General features: G+C 57.0%; 2 protein-coding genes across 2 annotated transcripts; both read left to right on the top strand.

Annotated features, from left to right (window-relative positions):
• The first annotated feature begins 7,553 nt into the window (after positions 1–7,553).
• LOC104304835 (avidin) lies at positions 7,554–8,888 on the top strand. Its single transcript, XM_009905612.2, has 4 exons — positions 7,554–7,743; positions 7,874–8,084; positions 8,453–8,573; positions 8,843–8,888. Exons 1-4 carry the CDS (start codon positions 7,672–7,674, stop codon positions 8,886–8,888), a joined length of 450 nt encoding a protein of 149 aa, XP_009903914.2. The 5' UTR covers positions 7,554–7,671.
• Positions 8,889–13,956: 5,068 nt separating this feature from the next.
• LOC104296147 (avidin) lies at positions 13,957–15,760 on the top strand. The gene is made up of 4 exons (XM_009909815.2): positions 13,957–14,064; positions 14,568–14,781; positions 15,245–15,365; positions 15,661–15,760. The coding sequence occupies exons 1-4, from the start codon at positions 13,987–13,989 to the stop codon at positions 15,758–15,760; spliced, it is 513 nt and encodes a 170-aa protein (XP_009908117.2). The 5' UTR covers positions 13,957–13,986.
• The last annotated feature ends 2,929 nt before the right edge of the window (positions 15,761–18,689 follow it).

The following is an 18,689-nucleotide window of genomic DNA, read 5'->3' as shown; positions in this document are numbered from 1 at the left end:
GCCACCCTCTTTCTTAATTGTCAGGTTCCTCCACATCAGGCAAGGGCCTGTGCAGATCCTGTGGCAGGGGGCTGGCACGGAGGTTACTCAGGCAGGCTGTAAAGGAATGGAAAAAGACAGCGAGGAAACAGCACCATCGGTCCAGAAGTGGGAGGCAGACCCAAGGGAAAAGGTGTGAAAACCAAGCCACATGCAGGTCTGCAACAAGGTGGGCTACGACACGGAGCAGGGGGAAAACTGGCTGAAGCCACAGACGCTGTTAGCAAAGCTCTCCCACAGCATTCTTGGCAGGAATCCCAGGAGAGCAGTGGGAGGTGGCAGCCCCGCCAGCCCCCTGCTGCCTTTAGGCTGCTCAGATCCTGGGCAGGGTGCCAGTAAGGGGTGTGCATCACCGTCCCAGGTTATTCTGGGAGTGGAGTACTCCAGGTTTGGATTCAGACCCAGAGATGAATTTCCTGGAAATCATTCATTCTGGCCGGGAGGGGTGACTCAGGCAGCACCGGCCTTGCCCAGTGCCATAAGTCACAAGGTCCGGCAGGCAGGGGTTTGGGGCTGTGTTTGCTGGGTGTCTGCTTTAGGGGAAATCCCTCATTTGGGAGCTGGGTGTGCTGCAGCTCCCAGCGCTGTGCTGCCGGTACAGAGCAGCCTGTGCCCTTTGCCCAGACCATGGACACAGCCAACACTCTGCACATGCCTGCCCAAGGGCTGCCTCGGAGCTCAGGGAGAGCTCCAGACAGCAGTTTCACAGTATCACAGTATCACCAAGGCTGGAAGAGACCTCAAAGATCATCGAGTCCAACCTGTCACCACAGACCTCATGACTAGACCATGGCACCAAGTGCCATGTCCAATCCCCTCTGGAGCACCTCCAGGGACGGTGACTCCACCGCCTCCCTGGGCAGCACATTCCAATGACGAACGACTTGCTCCGTGAAGAACTTTCTCCTCGCTTCGAGACTAAACTTCCCCTGGTGCAGCTTGACACTGTGTCCTCTTGTTCTGGTGCTGGTTGCCTGGGAGAAGAGACCAACCCCTTCCTGGCCACAACCGCCTTTCAGGTAATTGTGGAGAGCAATGAGGTCTCCCCTGGTCCTCCTCCTCTCCAGGCTAAACAATCCCAGCTCCCTCAGCCTCTCCTCATGGGGCTTGTGCTCGATGTCCTTCCTAAACTGCGGGGCCCAGAACTGGACACAGGACTCAAGGTCTGGCCTAACCAATGCGGAGTCCAGGGGCACAGTGACTTCCCTGCTCCTGCTGGCCACACTATTCCTAATGCAGGCCAGGATGCCATTGGCCTTCTTGGCCACCTGGGCACACTGCTGGCTCATGTTTAGGCGGCTGTCAATCAGCACCCCCAGGTCCCTCTCTCTTTGGGAGCTCTCCAGCCACTCTGACCCCAGCCTGTAGCTCTGCATGGGGTTGCTGTGGCCAAAGTGCAGTACCTGGCACTTGGACTTGTTGAATGCCATCCTGTTGGACTCTGCCCATCTGTCCAGTCGGTCGAGGTCCCTCTGCAGAGCCCTTCTGCCCTCTGAGATTTGAGATGCAGAAGGGCCCCCCAGCTTACCCTCCCACAATGCTCACCTCACAGCTAGCAGGGAGGAGCCAGTTCTGGCCTGTGCTTGGCTCCAGAGTGTTTCTCTGGGGAGGCACCAAGCAGCCTGAGTGGAAAAGGAGCTTTGCCGGGGCCGGTCTCTTCCCAGAGCAACCCGGGGAGAGCTTCGTCCTGCACCCCACCCACCACAGCGCTCGAGTGCAGCACCCCCAGCACATCTCCCCAGACTGCACATAGTTACTTCTACAGGGGGAAAAACATTATGTGGGTTTTGGGGACTTCATTTGCTGGAGCTGATTCTCCCAAGTCTGGCTGAAGCAAAAGGCGTTGGCAGGGGCATGGGAACAGGGATGGGGTGGAGATGTCGTGAGGGGTTACCTGGGGCTATTCTCTGACGCAGCCTGACCTTCCTGTCTCTGGCCCGGCGCCTCCTGGCTGAGGCCTGTACCTGGGCTTCACCCCTCACTTGCGAGGGCCCCCGCGCCCCAAACGTCCCCCCGGTCACCGCAGGGTACGGAGAGAAGGAGAAGGAGTCATCAGGCCACGGCAAGGGTCTGTGTGCAGGGGCGGCTGGTGCTGCGCTGCAGCTGCAGGGATTTGGCAGGCGAAGGAAGCGAACCTGCCCCAACAGCAAACGAGAAAGCCCAGGGCATTGCGGGCCGGAGATGGGCAGTGCTGGTCACCCAACCCGGGCACCAGCCAAACGCCAGCAAACGGCAAGGCAGGTCAGGTGCTGAAGCCTTGGCAACGAGGCGTAGGGGAAGTGGGCCAGCATGGGGGATGGTTGAGGCAGCTAAAGAGCTGCTTTGGGGTGGGGAGAGTGTCAACAGACTGTCAGTCATGGCTTCCTGTAAGCCTTAGGGGTTTGCTTTCTGTTTCTGCTCCCCTGCTGAGCAAGCGCCAGTTTACATCATCTCCTATCCCATGAAATGCAGCAGCTGGCCTTAGCCACTCAGCTGCCCACTAGACTTGCTCAATGCCGTCCTGCTGGACTCTTCCCGTCTGTCCAGCCCGTCAAGGTCCCTCTGCAGAGCTGTCCTACCCTCTAACAGAACAACACCTGCCCCCAGCACCCTCTCTCTTCATAGAGATCATCAATGACGATATTGAACAGGATGGGGCCCAGCACTGATCCCTGGGGCACACCACTAGTGACTGGCTGCCAGCTGGATGTGGCACCATTCACCACCACTCTCTGGGCTCGGCCCTCCAGCCAGTTCCTAACCCAGCACAGAGTGCTGCTGTCCAAGCCCCAGGCTGACAGCTTGGCCAGGAGTTTGCTGTGGGGGACAGTGCCAAAGGCCTTGCTGAAGTCCAGGCAGACTACCTCCACAGCCTTCCCCACATCCACCAGGCGGTTACCTGGTCAGAGAAGGAGATCAGGTTGGTCAGGCAGGACCTGCCCCTCCTACATGGCACGGAACAGAGTGGCACAGCCAGAGTGTGCAGACCCTCATGAGATTATCCTGGACCCCACGGCAGTAGAGCATGGCACAGCAGCAGGGGGCAGCCACTTGGCCAGGTGCTGTGCCCAGACTGTGTCCTTACCTTCCAGGCAGTGGTAGCATGGGCATCAAGCAGGGACAGAGAGAGTAGGAAGCAGCAGCTGAAGTTCACCATGGCAGCAGTGGTGGGAAGAGCAGCCCTGCTCCCGCTTGACCACTTCTAGAGCTGAGCAACAGCTGCCCATGATGGGCATCCTGCCGGGGACCACCCTGCTAGGAGATGACACAGGCCACTGTCCACTGTGCCACAGAGCAGAATCCTGCATCCCAGGCAAGGCAGGGGCACAAGGCAGCACAGGAGAGCAGTGGAGGCACTTCGTGGTGCAAGACAATGCCTGCTCCAGCCTAGAAAGCTTTCTGAGGTGGCTTTGCTGAGGTTTCATGGAGAAGTAGCAAGCGCTTCCTGATGCAGGCTCATATTAGACAAAGCCCTTGAGCTGGGGAATGTTATTAAGAGCTTCCTGGAGTTGTTTGTGGTTGTGCCTCAATCAGCTGGCTAGGTGGGCTCCTGGTGGTCATCGCAAACAACGTGCACTTGCTGCCAGCTTTTCTGTGGGGATTTTCAGAACTACTGCATAGAAATGGAAATGTCAACATAGATTTATTGATTATCGCTGCTTCTGCTTTCTGCAGAGGAACCTTGACAGGCTGGAGTGGTGGGCCCAAGCCAACCTTATGAGGTTCAACAAGACCAAGTGCCAGGACCTGCAGCTGAGTCGGGGCAATCCCAGGCACAAATACAGGCTTGGCATCAATGGGCTTGAGAGCAGCCCTGAAGAAAAGGACCTGGGGATGCTGGTGGATGAGAAGCTCAACATGAGCCATCAGTGTGCATTTGCAGCCCAGAAAATGAATCACACCCTGGGCTGCATCAAGAGAAGCATAGCCAGCAGGTTGAGGGAGGTGGTTCTCCCCCTCTACTCCACTCTGGTGAGTTCCCACCTGGAGTACTGTGTCCAGTTCTGGAGCCCCTATTACAGGAGGGATCTGGAGGTGCTGGAAGGTGTCCAGAAAAGGGCCATGAGGATGATCAGAGGGCTGGAGCACCTCTCCTGTCAGGACAGACTGAGGGAAATGGGACTATTCAATCTGGAGAGGAGAAGGCTCCAAGGAGACCTAATTATGGCCTTCCAGTATCTGAAGAGGGCCTACAAGAAAGCTGGTGAAAGATTTTTAGGGTGTCAGGCATTGACAGGACTAGGGGGGATAAAGCAAAACTAGAAATGGGTAGATTCAGATTGAATGTTAGGAAGTTCTTCACCATGAGGGTGGTGAGACACTGGAACAGGTTGCCCAGGGAGGTGGTGGAAGCCCCATCCCTGGAACGTTTTAAGGCCAGACTGGATGTGTGTCTAAGCAACCTGATCTAGTGTGAGGTGTCCCTGCCCATGGCAGGGGGGTTGGAACTAGATGATCCTGAGATCCCTTCCAACCCTAACAATTCTATGATTCTACCCTCCACATGATCAGCACAGACTTCAGAATTGTATGCATTAAATAGAGTCCCTGAATTGCATCAAGGAAAAATAGTAAACATATTTACAGGTTCAAAATATGCATATGGGGTGGCTCATGCATTTGGGAAACTGTGGGAGGAAAGAGGAAAAACATCTCGTCATGAGGATTTAATTATTCACCTGTTGGAGGTGGTGAATTTGCCAGAGGCAGTGGCAATAAGACATGTCAAGGGACATCAGACGGGACACTCTGAGGGGACAATGGGGAATCAATTAGCAGCTGAAGAAGCTTGGAAAGCAGCACTTCTTCTAAGACCTTCCCTTTGCCCCCAGTCGTTCAGCCACTGAAGGAGGTGTCATTTCTGCCAGAGGAGTTGGAGATACTTAAAGATAGTGGGGCAGAAAAAGGGGGATAATTGGTAAACAATGTGTGAGAGAAGGAGGGGGTAATTGGTAAACAATGTATGCCAAAGGCTTTGGCTCTACAAATATTAAAGAAAATAAATTAAGGGAGCCACTGGGGCTCTGGAGGATTGGTGGCAGAAGCCTTCTTCAGGGTGTATGCCTTTGGGTCTTTTTGGGCTAGCAAAACGGGCTGTTGAAGGTTGCTTGGCTTGTGCCAAGATCAATAACCAAGTTACAAGGGAAGTTGCCTGGGGAGGGCAACCCTGGGCTGTACGCCCATTCCAATGGTGGGAAGGTTTAAATATCTTTGGTAATAGTATGCCAACTTAACAGAGGGGCCAGAAGTTTTTTCAGTTGCTTCAGCAACCACTGGATCAGCTATTAAAGTGACCCTGGAACAAATAATTTCAAGGTATGGAATAGTGGAAGCTGGGTAGAAGAAATGAGTGGGGAAATCAAGAAACATCTTTTGAGAAACCAAGATGCCTTGGATACAGCTTCTACCATTCACTTTGGCTCAAATGCAAGTCAGACCTAGAGGGGATATACAGCTATGCCCCTCGGAATTAATGTTTGGATTTCCTTACTATGCAAATTCACAGTCCTGTGGGAAGTTGGAAATAAGTGATGTGTATTTAAAACATTATGTGCCAGGACACTGTGTCTTGTGAAATCTCTCCAACAGGAAGCTTGGCTGACACAGACCCTGCCTTTGGATTTTGCTGTTCATAACATCCAACCAGGAATCAGGGTCCTAGTTAAAGAGCAGAAGAAAGCACCATTGGTGGCAAAGTGGCGTGGACCATACCATTGTCCATGCTTCGTGCAGAGAGCAACAGGAGACATAAGACACATGCTGCTTGGATTAAAGGAAGAACTGGCATCTGTTACCTATCTAGTCAAAGGCAAGACTGGGTTAATCCATGTATTTGCCACCAAGAAGAACTTCCTGCTCTACTGCTGGCTGCAACCCAATAGGCATTGAGAGGTGGAAATACATACTATACCAGACCTTGACATAAGATGGTTCAGGCTGGATGCCAGTTATTATAACCTATATTGACCTTTGTTACAGTCATTAAAGCCACAGTGTTCTCAACAGGTCAAAATTAGGAAGAATAGACACTATAGCTTTGTCATCTGATCATAGAAGGAGATCAGGTTGGTCAGGCAGGACCTGCCCTTCCTAAATCCATGCTGCAGGCAGCAGCTGCCTGCCCAAAATACAGCCCAAGCAAACTGAGGCTGCGTCTGAAAGCATCCCTCATGGTGCAGCGAATTTCCAGGACAGAGGCAAGCAAACACTGGGCAGAAATGTGCTGCAGACAGCCGGCTTCTCTGGCCAGGGAGCTCCCGCGGACAGGGGGTGAAAGGGCTGTGGGCTGCTGCGTACCGGAGAGGGGACGCTGAGCTACCCACAGCAGAAAATGCCAAGCTCCCAGCCTGGGTAGGGATGAATTTCAGTGTGGGGGAGAACCCGGGTCTCAAATGTGGGACTAAATGCAGCGCAGACCTTGGGAAGTATCTGTGAGACCGTTGCAAAGGGCTGCCTTGTGCCCATATTAGGAAAGGAACGTTGTGGGGTGATGAGGGCTCCCTCGGCTCTTGCTGTGGTGGCTGGGGTGATTAAAACACACACCTTTTAGGAGGCTGCTTTGAAAATCACTGAGGAATGGCTGAGAAAATCTGTTGTGAACCCAGTGGCTTCAGCCTCTCTGGGCCAGCAATGGCTGCAGGATAGGGGGAATGCTTTAAATGCACAGATACACAGGCACTTAACTTTGGGGAAGGATCCCTGCGAAAGACAACTGCTGTCATGGTTAAAATGTGATGTCCAAGAGATTTGGGGGATGTTTGTGCTCCATGATTACAATAAAGGAAACAAACCATTTCCTTCTAACAAAAGCATGTTTGTAAGAACACCAGGAAACCTTCAGGCAAGAACAGACTGAGCCCCCAACGCCTTTTCTTCAGGGCTGCTCTCAAGGCAGCCACAAGGAAGGCCACATTAGGTCTCCTCAGAGTCTTCTTTTCTCCAGACTGAACAACCCCAACTCTCTCAGTCTGTCCTCATAGCAGAGCAGCTCCAGCACTCTGCTCATCCTCATGGCCATTCTCTGGACACCTTCCAGCAGGTCCAAAAAAGAGGCAGACTTGGCCTTGCTGCCAACTTACAAAGAGATAGCAGAATTTGGCGATTGAATTGCAAAATGGCAAGTTTCTGGCCCAGCCCTGGCCCTTTCTGGTCCTCCTGGAGGACTCAACTCTGTGTTTTTTTCTTAAAGAGCGCTTTCTTGCCTGATCTGCAGCTGCTTTGATGCTGGCAGGGGATAAAGCAAAGCCACAAAAAGAGCTCAGTGCTGGGTGGCTTTGCACAAGAATGCTGGGTGAGGAGGAGCAGGGAGAGGCTGTGAGCTGCAGTCAGTCCTGAGGTGTATAGGGATTAAGGCTTCCTGGCACTCCTCTGCACCCTGGGCACAGCAATGGAGTGCTGAAAAGAAGAGACCCGAGAGGGGTTTTCCCTTGCTGAGCATCTGTCCTGGCAGTCACCAGCCTGCAGGAGCCAGGGTCTTCCCCAGCCCTGTGTGTCTGGGAAGTGCAAAATTGGGAACACCCAGGTTGCACAATGCCCTGGCCAGAGCTGCCACCTGCAGCCCCAGCAGCAATAAAAGGGCAAGGGAGCAGGCACCTCGACAGAGCTCTGCAAGGAGCACCTCCTGGCTACACCGGCTGTCTGCCCTCTGCAGGGATGGTGCAAGTGACTCCTTTCCTCCTGGTGCTCAGCCTGGCCCTGGTGGCTCCTGGCCAGGCTGCCAGAAAGGTAATGGAGGGCTGGGATGCATGGGGCAGGGGGGCCAGGGGAACCGTGGGTCCCTGGGGTGCCCGCTCCTGCCACCCTGCCCGCAGCCAGGCTGTGCTGTGGCATCAAACCTGAGTCCCTTCCACTCCAGTGTGTGCTGACTGGCAAATGGATCAACGACCTGGGCTCCACCATGGCCATCGGGGCTGTGAATGAAGAAGGCAACTTCAATGGCTTCTACCACACAGCTGTGACAGCCACCTCCAACAAGATCAAGGTGTCACCACTGCAGGGGTCCCAGCACCACATCAACCAGAAGAATCAGCCCACCTTTGGCTTCACTGTCAACTGGACCTTTTCAGGTGCATCTCTCTGCACTGTCCCCTTGTGCTTCCTATGATGTCCTTGACCTTCCTCTTCCCTTCCCTGCATTGCCTGTGATCATCCCCTGCTTTTGCCTGTGATGTCCCCAGTGCTCTCCTATCCTTGACCTTGGAGCTCCTTTCGTTGGTGTCAGGGCACAGAAGACATGCTGGGGGCTGAAGCCCACTGCGGCTGCTGCCTGCCCATCTGCACTCAAGAGCCCAAGCCCTCTGACCCTTCCCGCCTGCTGTCCCTAGAGGGCAAGGGCCTACTGTCCCCTGTGCTGGGACAGGCGGTAGGGACACAGCTTGGCACTGACCTGCCTCCCTGGATGTGCTTCCCTCCACCTTCTGCCCCATTCCTGTAGACTCTATCACTGTCTTCACTGGCCAGTGCTTTGTGGATGAGAAGGGAAAGGAGGTTCTGAAGACCATGTGGCTCCTGAGGTCACATGTGGACAACATCACAGATGACTGGAAAGCCACTAGGTGAGCCCCCTCCCTGGCCCTGCCTTGCACAAGTCTCCTGTGCATCCCCAGAGGGGTGGAGGGTTCCCACCCCAGAGGGTCAGCATCTGGCAAAGCTGCTGCCAGGCTGAGGATGGCTGAGGATGGGGCACTCACACATGGCCTTCCTGGGGGTGCCACCATGGTGCCAGTGCTGTGGGTGGGAGACAAGGCTGTGTCCCAGGAGGGTGTTAGCCCTGTGCAAGGCTGCAGTTCCTACACTTATGTGTGCTCCCTCTGTGTCCCTGCAGGGTTGGCATCAACAACTTCACTAGACTGCCCCCTCAGAAGGAGTGAGGGTGGCTGTGCTGGGGTTCCTGAGCTGAATTGGAGCCAGGGATGCTGCCCCCACCTCCTGCCACACGACCTACTCTTCCCAATAAAGCTTTGCTAAAATCAACCATCTGGCTGTTGTGTCATGGCACCTTGCAGGGATGTTTCCCCATCCCTGCCACTGCATCCCATGGCCTCTTGAGGCTCAGTGTGTGTCCCCTGTTGTGATCCTTCTCCATGCTCTGGGATCTTCCAGAAATGCCTCCACTGCTCTCCTGTGCTGCCTTGTGCCCCTGCCTTGCCTGGGATGCAGGATTCTGCTCTGTGGCACAGTGGACAGTGGCCTGTGTCATCTCCTAGCAGGGTGGTCCCCGGCAGGATGCCCATCATGGGCAGCTGTTGCTCAGCTCTAGAAGTGGTCAAGCGGGAGCAGGGCTGCTCTTCCCACCACTGCTGCCATGGTGAGCTTCAGCTGCTGCTTCCTACTCTCTCTGTCCCTGCTTGATGCCCATGCTACCACTGCCTGGAAGGTAAGGACACAGTCTGGGCACAGCACCTGGCCAAGTGGCTGCCCCCTGCTGCTGTGCCATGCTCTACTGCCGTGGGGTCCAGGATAATCTCATGAGGGTCTGCACACTCTGGCTGTGCCACTCTGTTCCGTGCCATGTAGGAGGGGCAGGTCCTGCCTGACCAACCTGATCTCCTTCTCTGACCAGGTAACCGCCTGGTGGATGTGGGGCAGGCTGTGGAGGTAGTCTGCCTGGACTTCAGCAAGGCCTTTGGCACTGTCCCCCACAGCAAACTCCTGGCCAAGCTGTCAGCCTGGGGCTTGGACAGCAGCACTCTGTGCTGGGTTAGGAACTGGCTGGAGGGCCGAGCCCAGAGCGTGGTGGTGAATGGTGCCACATCCAGCTGGCAGCCAGTCACTAGTGGTGTGCCCCAGGGATCAGTGCTGGGCCCCATCCTGTTCAATATCGTCATTGATGATCTCTATGAAGAGAGAGGGTGCTGGGGGCAGGTGTTGTTCTGTTAGAGGGTAGGACAGCTCTGCAGAGGGACCTTGATGGGCTGGACAGACAGGAAGAGTCCAGCAGGACGGCATTGAGCAAGTCTAGTGGGCAGCTGAGTGGCTAAGGCCAGCTGCTGCATTTCATGGGATAGGAGATGATGTAAACTGGCGCTTGCTCAGCAGGGGAGCAGAAACAGAAAGCAAACCCCTAAGGCTTACAGGAAGCCATGACTGACAGTCTGTTGACACTCTCCCCACCCCAAAGCAGCTCTTTAGCTGCCTCAACCATCCCCCATGCTGGCCCACTTCCCCTACGCCTCGTTGCCAAGGCTTCAGCACCTGACCTGCCTTGCCGTTTGCTGGCGTTTGGCTGGCGCCCGGGTTGGGTGACCAGCACTGCCCATCTCCGGCCCGCAATGCCCTGGGCTTTCTCGTTTGCTGTTGGGGCAGGTTCGCTTCCTTCGCCTGCCAAATCCCTGCAGCTGCAGCGCAGCACCAGCCGCCCCTGCACACAGACCCTTGCCGTGGCCTGATGACTCCTTCTCCTTCTCTCCGTACCCTGCGGTGACCGGGGGGACGTTTGGGGCGCGGGGGCCCTCGCAAGTGAGGGGTGAAGCCCAGGTACAGGCCTCAGCCAGGAGGCGCCGGGCCAGAGACAGGAAGGTCAGGCTGCGTCAGAGAATAGCCCCAGGTAACCCCTCACGACATCTCCACCCCATCCCTGTTCCCATGCCCCTGCCAACGCCTTTTGCTTCAGCCAGACTTGGGAGAATCAGCTCCAGCAAATGAAGTCCCCAAAACCCACATAATGTTTTTCCCCCTGTAGAAGTAACTATGTGCAGTCTGGGGAGATGTGCTGGGGGTGCTGCACTCGAGCGCTGTGGTGGGTGGGGTGCAGGATGAAGCTCTCCCCCGGGTTGCTCTGGGAAGAGACTGGCCCCGGCAAAGCTCCTTTTCCACTCAGGCTGCTTGGTGCCTCCCCAGAGAAACACTCTGGAGCCAAGCACAGGCCAGCACTGGCTCCTCCCTGCTAGCTGTGAGGTGAGCATTGTGGGAGGGTAAGCTGGGGGGCCCTTCTGCATCTCAAATCTCAGAGGGCAGAAGGGCTCTGCAGAGGGACCTCGACCGACTGGACAGATGGGCAGAGTCCAACAGGATGGCATTCAACAAGTCCAAGTGCCAGGTACTGCACTTTGGCCACAGCAACCCCATGCAGAGCTACAGGCTGGGGTCAGAGTGGCTGGAGAGCTGCCAAACAGAGAGCGAACTGGGGGTGCTGATTGACAGCCGCCTAAACATGAGCCAGCAGTGTGCCCAGGTGGCCAAGAAGGCCAATGGCATCCTGGCCTGCATTAGGAATAGTGTGGCCTGCAAGAGCAGGGAAGTCATTGTGCCCCTGGACTCCGCATTGGTTAGGCCAGACCTTGAGTCCTGTGTCCAGTTCTGGGCCCCGCAGTTTAGGAAGGACATCGAGCACAAGCCCCATGAGGAGAGGCTGAGGGAGCTGGGATTGTTTAGCCTGGAGAGGAGGAGGACCAGGGGAGACCTCATTGCCCTCTACAATTACCTGAAAGGCGGTTGTGGCCAGGAAGGGGTTGGTCTCTTCTCCCAGGCAACCAGCACCAGAACAAGAGGACACAGTCTCAAGCTGCACCAGGGGAAGTTTAGTCTCGAAGCGAGGAGAAAGTTCTTCACGGAGCAAGTCGTTCGTCATTAGAATGTGCTGCCCAGGGAGGTGGTGGAGTCACCGTCCCTGGAGGTGCTCCAGAGGGGATTGGACGTGGCACTTGGTGCCATGGTCTAGTCATGAGGTCTGTGGTGACAGGTTGGACTCGATGATCTTTGAGGTCTCTTCCAGCCTTGGTGATACTGTGATACTGTGAAACTGCTGTCTGGAGCTCTCCCTGAGCTCCGAGGCAGCCCTTGGGCAGGCATGTGCAGAGTGTTGGCTGTGTCCATGGTCTGGGCAAAGGGCACAGGCTGCTCTGTACCGGCAGCACAGCGCTGGGAGCTGCAGCACACCCAGCTCCCAAATGAGGGATTTCCCCTAAAGCAGACACCCAGCAAACACAGCCCCAAACCCCTGCCTGCCGGACCTTGTGACTTATGGCACTGGGCAAGGCCGGTGCTGCCTGAGTCACCCCTCCCGGCCAGAATGAATGATTTCCAGGAAATTCATCTCTGGGTCTGAATCCAAACCTGGAGTACTCCACTCCCAGAATAACCTGGGACGGTGATGCACACCCCTTACTGGCACCCTGCCCAGGATCTGAGCAGCCTAAAGGCAGCAGGGGGCTGGCGGGGCTGCCACCTCCCACTGCTCTCCTGGGATTCCTGCCAAGAATGCTGTGGGAGAGCTTTGCTAACAGCGTCTGTGGCTTCAGCCAGTTTTCCCCCTGCTCCGTGTCGTAGCCCACCTTGTTGCAGACCTGCATGTGGCTTGGTTTTCACACCTTTTCCCTTGGGTCTGCCTCCCACTTCTGGACCGATGGTGCTGTTCCCTCGCTGTCTTTTTCCATTCCTTTACAGCCTGCCTGAGTAACCTCCGTGCCAGCCTCCTGCCACAGGATCTGCACAGGCCCTTGCCTGATGTGGAGGAACCTGACAATTAAGAAAGAGGGTGGCAGAGGGACCAGAGGACACGGTTTGGATCCTGAAGTGTGGCCAGCTCAGCACTGGGGCATACTGTTAAGCCTGCAGCATCACTGCCTTCCTGCCAACGCTTCCCTGGGGAAGGGCTCCCCAAGGTTGTGCAGCAGCTCTGGGTGCTCCAGCACAGCATTGGTGCTGACCAGGGCCTGAGCAGTCTGTAAAGCCTGCGGGCAGCCACGGTGCCCGTGACCAATGTGGCAGGCACGGGCTGGCAGAGTGGTTTGTGAGTCCTCTCCCTAGAGGAGGGCAGCCAGCAAGGCTGTGGGGCAGCCAGCAAGGCTGTGGGGCTGCCAGCTTGCTGGTGTTGGGGTGGCAGGTGACAGGACATGATGTGTCAGGGTGCCTGCAGGGAGCTGTGGCAGAGGATGCTTCCCAGTGAGCACTGGGCCTTTGTCAGCGCTGGGATTTACCCAGCTGCAAGACCTGCTCACAGCACTCTGCCCGCTGCTCACGTCTGCTCTGCCTCTCTGAGCCACAAACCCAGCACTGCTTGCTTTCTTCCAGCTCAGACCCATCAGCACAACCACGGTGAGATCTCCTTCAGCCTCACTGCAGACCTCCCTCGAGAGGGAAAACCACCCATTCGTGCTGCCTGGCGAGCCTCAGTCGTAGTCATTCCTTGAACACCTCCAGGGGCTTGGGGAGCTGGCGGAGGCAGGAGGCTTCTTGCAGGCACAGTGCTGCCATGTCTGTGCTGCCCAGGTGCTCACACTGTGCTTTGGTTCAAAAAGGAACAGATTTATGGGGATGGGGATCAAATCCCCAAAACAATTGGTCGCCGTCCGAACGGAGAAGGTGTCTGTGTTGCAGGGGCTCTCCAGCCTGCTCTTAAGCACGTGCAGAAGTTTGTCCTACACAACTGTTTCTACAGGGACTGTTTGAAAGGTCTCAGTGCTGAACACCTCAGTGCCCAACGTCTGTCCCAGTCCACCTGCTGTCCCACCTAAGGAGAGGGAGCTGAGGCGTTCCCAGGTCACTCAGGGACTCTCTGTGTGGTTCTCTGCCCTCCTGTTCCATCCCAGCACTCCCTCATGCCCACACCAGATCTGCATGTCTGGTGGCACCTCCCGGTCCCCTGCCTCTGGCTCTTGTCCAGGCAGGTCCAGCCTGTCACGGGCTTTGTGCCTGGACCACCACGCACGGGGAGGGCAACCCATGGGGACAAGCGCACTTTAATGTCTTCCAGCTGCACAGAGGAAGGAATGGGTTGGCAGAAACTCCTGGACAGGGGATGCACAAACCATCCCCACGCCCCTACCTCCTTGCAGGTCCGTGCTCATCCCCACATTCCTTTGGTGCAGCCCAGGTCATGCAGACCTCTGTGCCTCTCCTGACCTGGGCACCCTGCCAGCCGCTCCACAGTTGCCAGCCCAGCGCACGTGTGTCTCCAGTTACAGCCCTCTATAAAGGCAGCTGGGATGTGGGGCCGGGAGGCAGCCGTGCTGGGGGCTTCGCAGTCCCATGGACATGGGGAGCGGTGCCTTTGCCCTGCTCCTTGCCCTGGCCCTGGTGGCATGTGTCACCCCTGCGGAGAGCAAGGTATGAGGACAGGGGTGATGGGGGTGTGCCCACATGGCACCGGGCACAGTCTGAGCAGCCAGGGGTTCGCTTGTCAACGTTACTTAGGCTGGGACAAGCAGAAACTTGCAGGCACCCGCCCCAAGCAACGGGCAGGCTGTCTCTGGGTCACTCCTGGCCACCCGGTCTCCCCTCAGCAAAACTTTACTCCTTCAGCCCCACCATGGTTGGGGCATTCCTCCCCATGGGGTCTGTGCCTGTTGGCCCAGTGCATGCTGCACTCCCTCCCGTGTGGTCTGCATTTGGGTCCACCATGCCTGCCTGCAGGCTGCCACATGCAGGGTTTGCTGCACCATCTCCTCAGCAGCCAGGATCACCTTGGAGGAGCGCTTCCCCGATCTGGGGCAAGGGAGAGCTGCGTCCTTCAGGCGCACTTCCAGCAGGGCTTGCGGCGCCAGTGGCGGGGGTGTGGTGGCCTCCGTGCTCTGCAGAGGGCTAGAGGGCCCGTGGCCCTGTCCCTTCAGTGCCAGCTCAGCGGTCTGTGGAGGAACGAGCAGGACTCGCTGATGGAGATCTCGGCCGTGAGGAGCAACGGGGAATTCCAGGGGAAATACCTCACAAGGGTCACGCTCGGTGGTGGCTGCGCCCGCCTCTCCCCTCTGAAGGGCAGCCAGCAGCAGCCCGGCGAGGGGGAATGGCCCACCTTCACCTTCACCGTGCACTGGGACAAGTTCTCCAGTAAGTGTGGGGACACACGGGCATGGCCCCACGGGGACACTGAGCGCCACACAGGTGTCCAGCGGGATTTTTCCTCTGCCCCAATGTCTGCTGGGCGACGCTTTGCAGCAGTGAATCGGAGGGAGGCTGTGGGGCATGCCCAGCACTGGGCTGTTGAGAAATGCTAGGCTGGCAGGTAGCAGTTCCTCCTCACCCAGTGTCTTTGCACCCACCCCTGAGGGACGGTCTGAGGTGACCGTGGCGGGTTTGGAGCCGTGTCAGTGCCTGGGGGATGCAATGCCATAGGTCCTGCCTGGTCCCAGGGAGACGCTGGGGACGGGCAGGTCCTTTCAGCACAGATTGGGTGGGCGTATGGCCATTGAAGCAACAACGTGGCTGTGGCTGGGAGGACGCCAGGGCAGGGGAAGTGGCCAGCAAGCGTGGGTGCCGTCTCCAGCAAGCCCCCACCAAGTGCTTCCCCCAGATGCCACAACCGCCTTCGTGGGGCAGTGCTTCGTGGACGCAGGTGGAAAGGAGACACTGACCACCACGTGGCTGCTGCGTGAAGCTGTCGGGTCCCTCGAGGAGGACTGGAAAGCCACAAGGTAGTGGGGGGCTGTGGGGGACCTCAGCCCCAAAGAGCGGTCCTCCCCAGGACCCTCAAGAACCATCATTGACCTGAGACCACAGAGACCCTGGGAATCCCCCAATGTGGTTTTGCAGAAGGAATTCAGGTGCCTCCCAGCACAGGGCTTGCCCTGGCGTGGGGCACGTGGCAGCTGCTCCATCTTGGCAGGCGTGGGGGGTCATTTAATGGCACTGCTGCTGTCTGCTGGAACTGGCAGCCCTCAATGGATGGTGTCTGTGAGCCATCCCACAGGAACTCTCTCCTTCCCACAGGGTGGGCAGAAACATCTTCACACGCAAACGCATCCCAAAAGAAAAGATCCTGCTGAGCTTATCCCCATCATGCGACAATGAGTCTTCACCTGCCCCTTGACAGTCTGCTCTGGCTGCAGCCCAGGCTCCTCAAGGCAAGTAAAACCAGCTTCTCCTATGAGAAATAAAATGTAAAAGTCATCCCAGCTCTGGCTGTCCTTTTTTAAAAACCACCCTCACTCCCCCTCTGAAGCAGCTTTTCTCTGCACGGATACCGCTGCAGAGATGAAGCCACCCCAGGGCCCTTCCCCAGGAACATCTGGATCCCGGTCTGCTCCCCCCAGTCCTGCTCTCTGAGGTCGTTTCCCATCTCATTCGAACGGGACTTTCCACCCTGTGCCAGCACGCCTTGACCTGCCGGCAGGTGGCAACAGAATCCCCAGTCTAGCCGCCTTCCCCGCAGTGCCCTCATACCCAGGTCCAACAGAGGCTTTCCCAGCCCTGGGATCCATGCTCTGGAGGACTGGTAGATACGAGATATCAGGAAAGTGTTTTCTTCACTCTGCAGAGAGCACAAAGTAGAATGTCTACACTCGAAGTCCCCACCCCATCCCATCCCATCCCATCCCATCCCATCCCATCCCATCCCATCCCATCCCACCCCATCCCTGTGTTACAATCAGTAACTATGCCCTTCTCTGTCACTGCATGTCAGCAGTGATGCTCTATCTCCCTCTGTGGACACCTGCCAGGCTTAGTCCAGCACTGGTGGTGCAAAGCTGGTTTGTTCGTGGGTGAAGACGAAGCCTCTTGCAGAAGAATTACAGAGAGAGCCCAGCCCCAAGCACACCAGCTCTACAGTCTGTCAAGCCTGGCACAGCCTCAATCAGGCAGGTGCTTGTGGCTGTGGCTTGGAAGGTGGCTGCCACTGCCGTGGCAGCTCACACAGGGCAACCTGTCCCTGCCAAACAGAGCAGAGAGACAGGGGCTGGTGTCAGGCTGAGGAGATGGAGTGTGGCGTCTGCGGCAAGATCCAGAGATCCCCAGAGGGGAAGATCTCAGGCTTCCAGGATAAACCCCCGACTCTGGGACTGTTCAAGGCGATGAGGAGGGATGTTTTCCACGTGCCACAGCCTTTGACACCACCCAGACCAGATGGAGAGGCACTGAGCAACAACGGCAATGGCAGCAAGGTCCTGTGTTGTGGCAGGTCTTGCGGTGAGCAGCAGGTGGTACCACCCCAGGGTGGGACTACTGTGCACCCAAGTATGTGCAGTGCAGCCCTGGTGCCACCCAGTGCCCCAGACAGGGCACATCCAGTAAACAGCACATGTTTGTGAACCAGAAAACCACCTTCATTTTCAGTGGCCCGGAGCCCCACGCCTGCTGCAGGCACTGCAGGGAGCAGGGAAGCAGCTGAGGGGCACAGGGACGGTGAGCACTGTGTTTTGTTCATCCACGGCCCCAAAGAGCAGCAGATGAAGGGCAGAGGTACAAACACAAGGCCGGACAGACTGCTGGGGGCCTTGAGCAAGCACAGCGGCTTGTACCCCTGTGCCCCTCTGCCGTTACTCCTTCCTCCAGCCCTGCAAAAGCCAAAGCAGCAGAAGTAGCAGCTGTTACTCACCAGACGAAGGTGCTGGGGAAATGTTTCTGCTGGCCAAGCAGAAGGCAGGATGAGGCTTCTCCCCCATAGAGGGCTGCAGCTTGCCCTTGCCAGGAACGCTCAGGTACCACGGATTGGCACGCTGGCCAGGCACTGGCACCAGCAAAGCAGGCTGCCAGGGTTAAAGCATTAAAGAGGTCATCATTTCTAGCCTGTAACCCAAGGAAGGAGGTTGATGCTTTCCAGTCTGCTAGAAGGACCTCAAAAAACACTATGTCCCTGCCTCTCTGATCAGCTATGTTCAGCTGTGTTCCTCCAGCACTGCCTAGGTCATGCAGACCTCCTCACCTGGCCTGGCCTGGCCTGGCCTGGCCCAGGCACCCTGCCATTAGGCTACCCAGCCAACCACCTGCAGCTGCCAGCTGGTTGCTCATGGGGCTCCAGCTTCAGCCCTATAAAAGGAGCCAAGGCGAGGGGCTGGGAAGGAGCCGTGGTGGGCACTTGGCAGCCCTATTGCCATGGCCAGTGGTGCCTTTGCCCTGGTTCTTGCCCTAGTGGCATGCATTGTGCCTGGGGCAGGAAGGTCTGGGGATGGTGGCGCTGACACTTTGCTAGAGCCCAAAGGCTGCTGCTGAGGCTGCAGTGCTCAGCAGGGAGCTGGGACGGGGCTGGTGGAGCTGGTAGGACCAGTGCTGAGGGAAGCTGCAGAGAGGCTGGGAGGGAGGGAGCTCTCCTGCAAGGATGCTCCTTGCTGCGGGGATCCATCCAGAGCCAGGCACGCAGAGCCATGCCCCAGAGAACCCCCATTCCCCAGCCAGGGTGCAGAGGCAACAGCACGCTCTGCTTTGGCACGGGGAGGCTCTGCTCATCCTGGGTGGCAGCAGCAAAGAGCTCGGTGCAGCAGCTGGGCTGAAGGCAGTCACTGCCGCAGGCATATTTTCTGGGGCTTTTGTCCCCACCCATGAAGTCTCTCTCCCTTCTTCCTTTTCCATTTACCTTCGGGGAAGGGAGAGGGAGCAATAGAGAGCTTGTCTCACTGATTAGTGGCCATCCCAGCCTCAACCCACGACACTTTGATGCAGCCTTCGTGTGCCTTTCACATGCTCCATGGTTCAAGGGGTGAGGCTTTGGTGGGGTGCCATGGGCAGCATGTCCCTGGTAGGATGCCATGGGCAGCACATCCCAGGACTGCAGGCTTGGCTCCAGGCAAAGCCTTCCTGCTGCAAGCCGGGCAGAGGAAGTTTCTCAGGCAGCCAAATGTGCAGGCTGGCTACAAATGGCATTTGCAGGGCCAGCAGCATCCTGTTGCCAGCACCAGCAGCGTGCAGTGAGGGTGGCTGCCAGCTGCCACGGGGTGGAGGGAAGGGGAAGGGTCCCAAACTGCCCATCCAAAAGAGAGATTGGTGGTGCAGCCATGTCCCCGAGCAATGCACACATGGGCATT

Source organism: Dryobates pubescens, chromosome Z (genome assembly GCF_014839835.1).
Source record: "Dryobates pubescens isolate bDryPub1 chromosome Z, bDryPub1.pri, whole genome shotgun sequence".
NCBI classification, from domain to species: Eukaryota; Metazoa; Chordata; class Aves; order Piciformes; family Picidae; genus Dryobates; species Dryobates pubescens.
The sequence above is the reverse complement of the archived record's forward strand: the minus strand, read 5'-3'. Positions and strand labels throughout refer to the sequence as shown.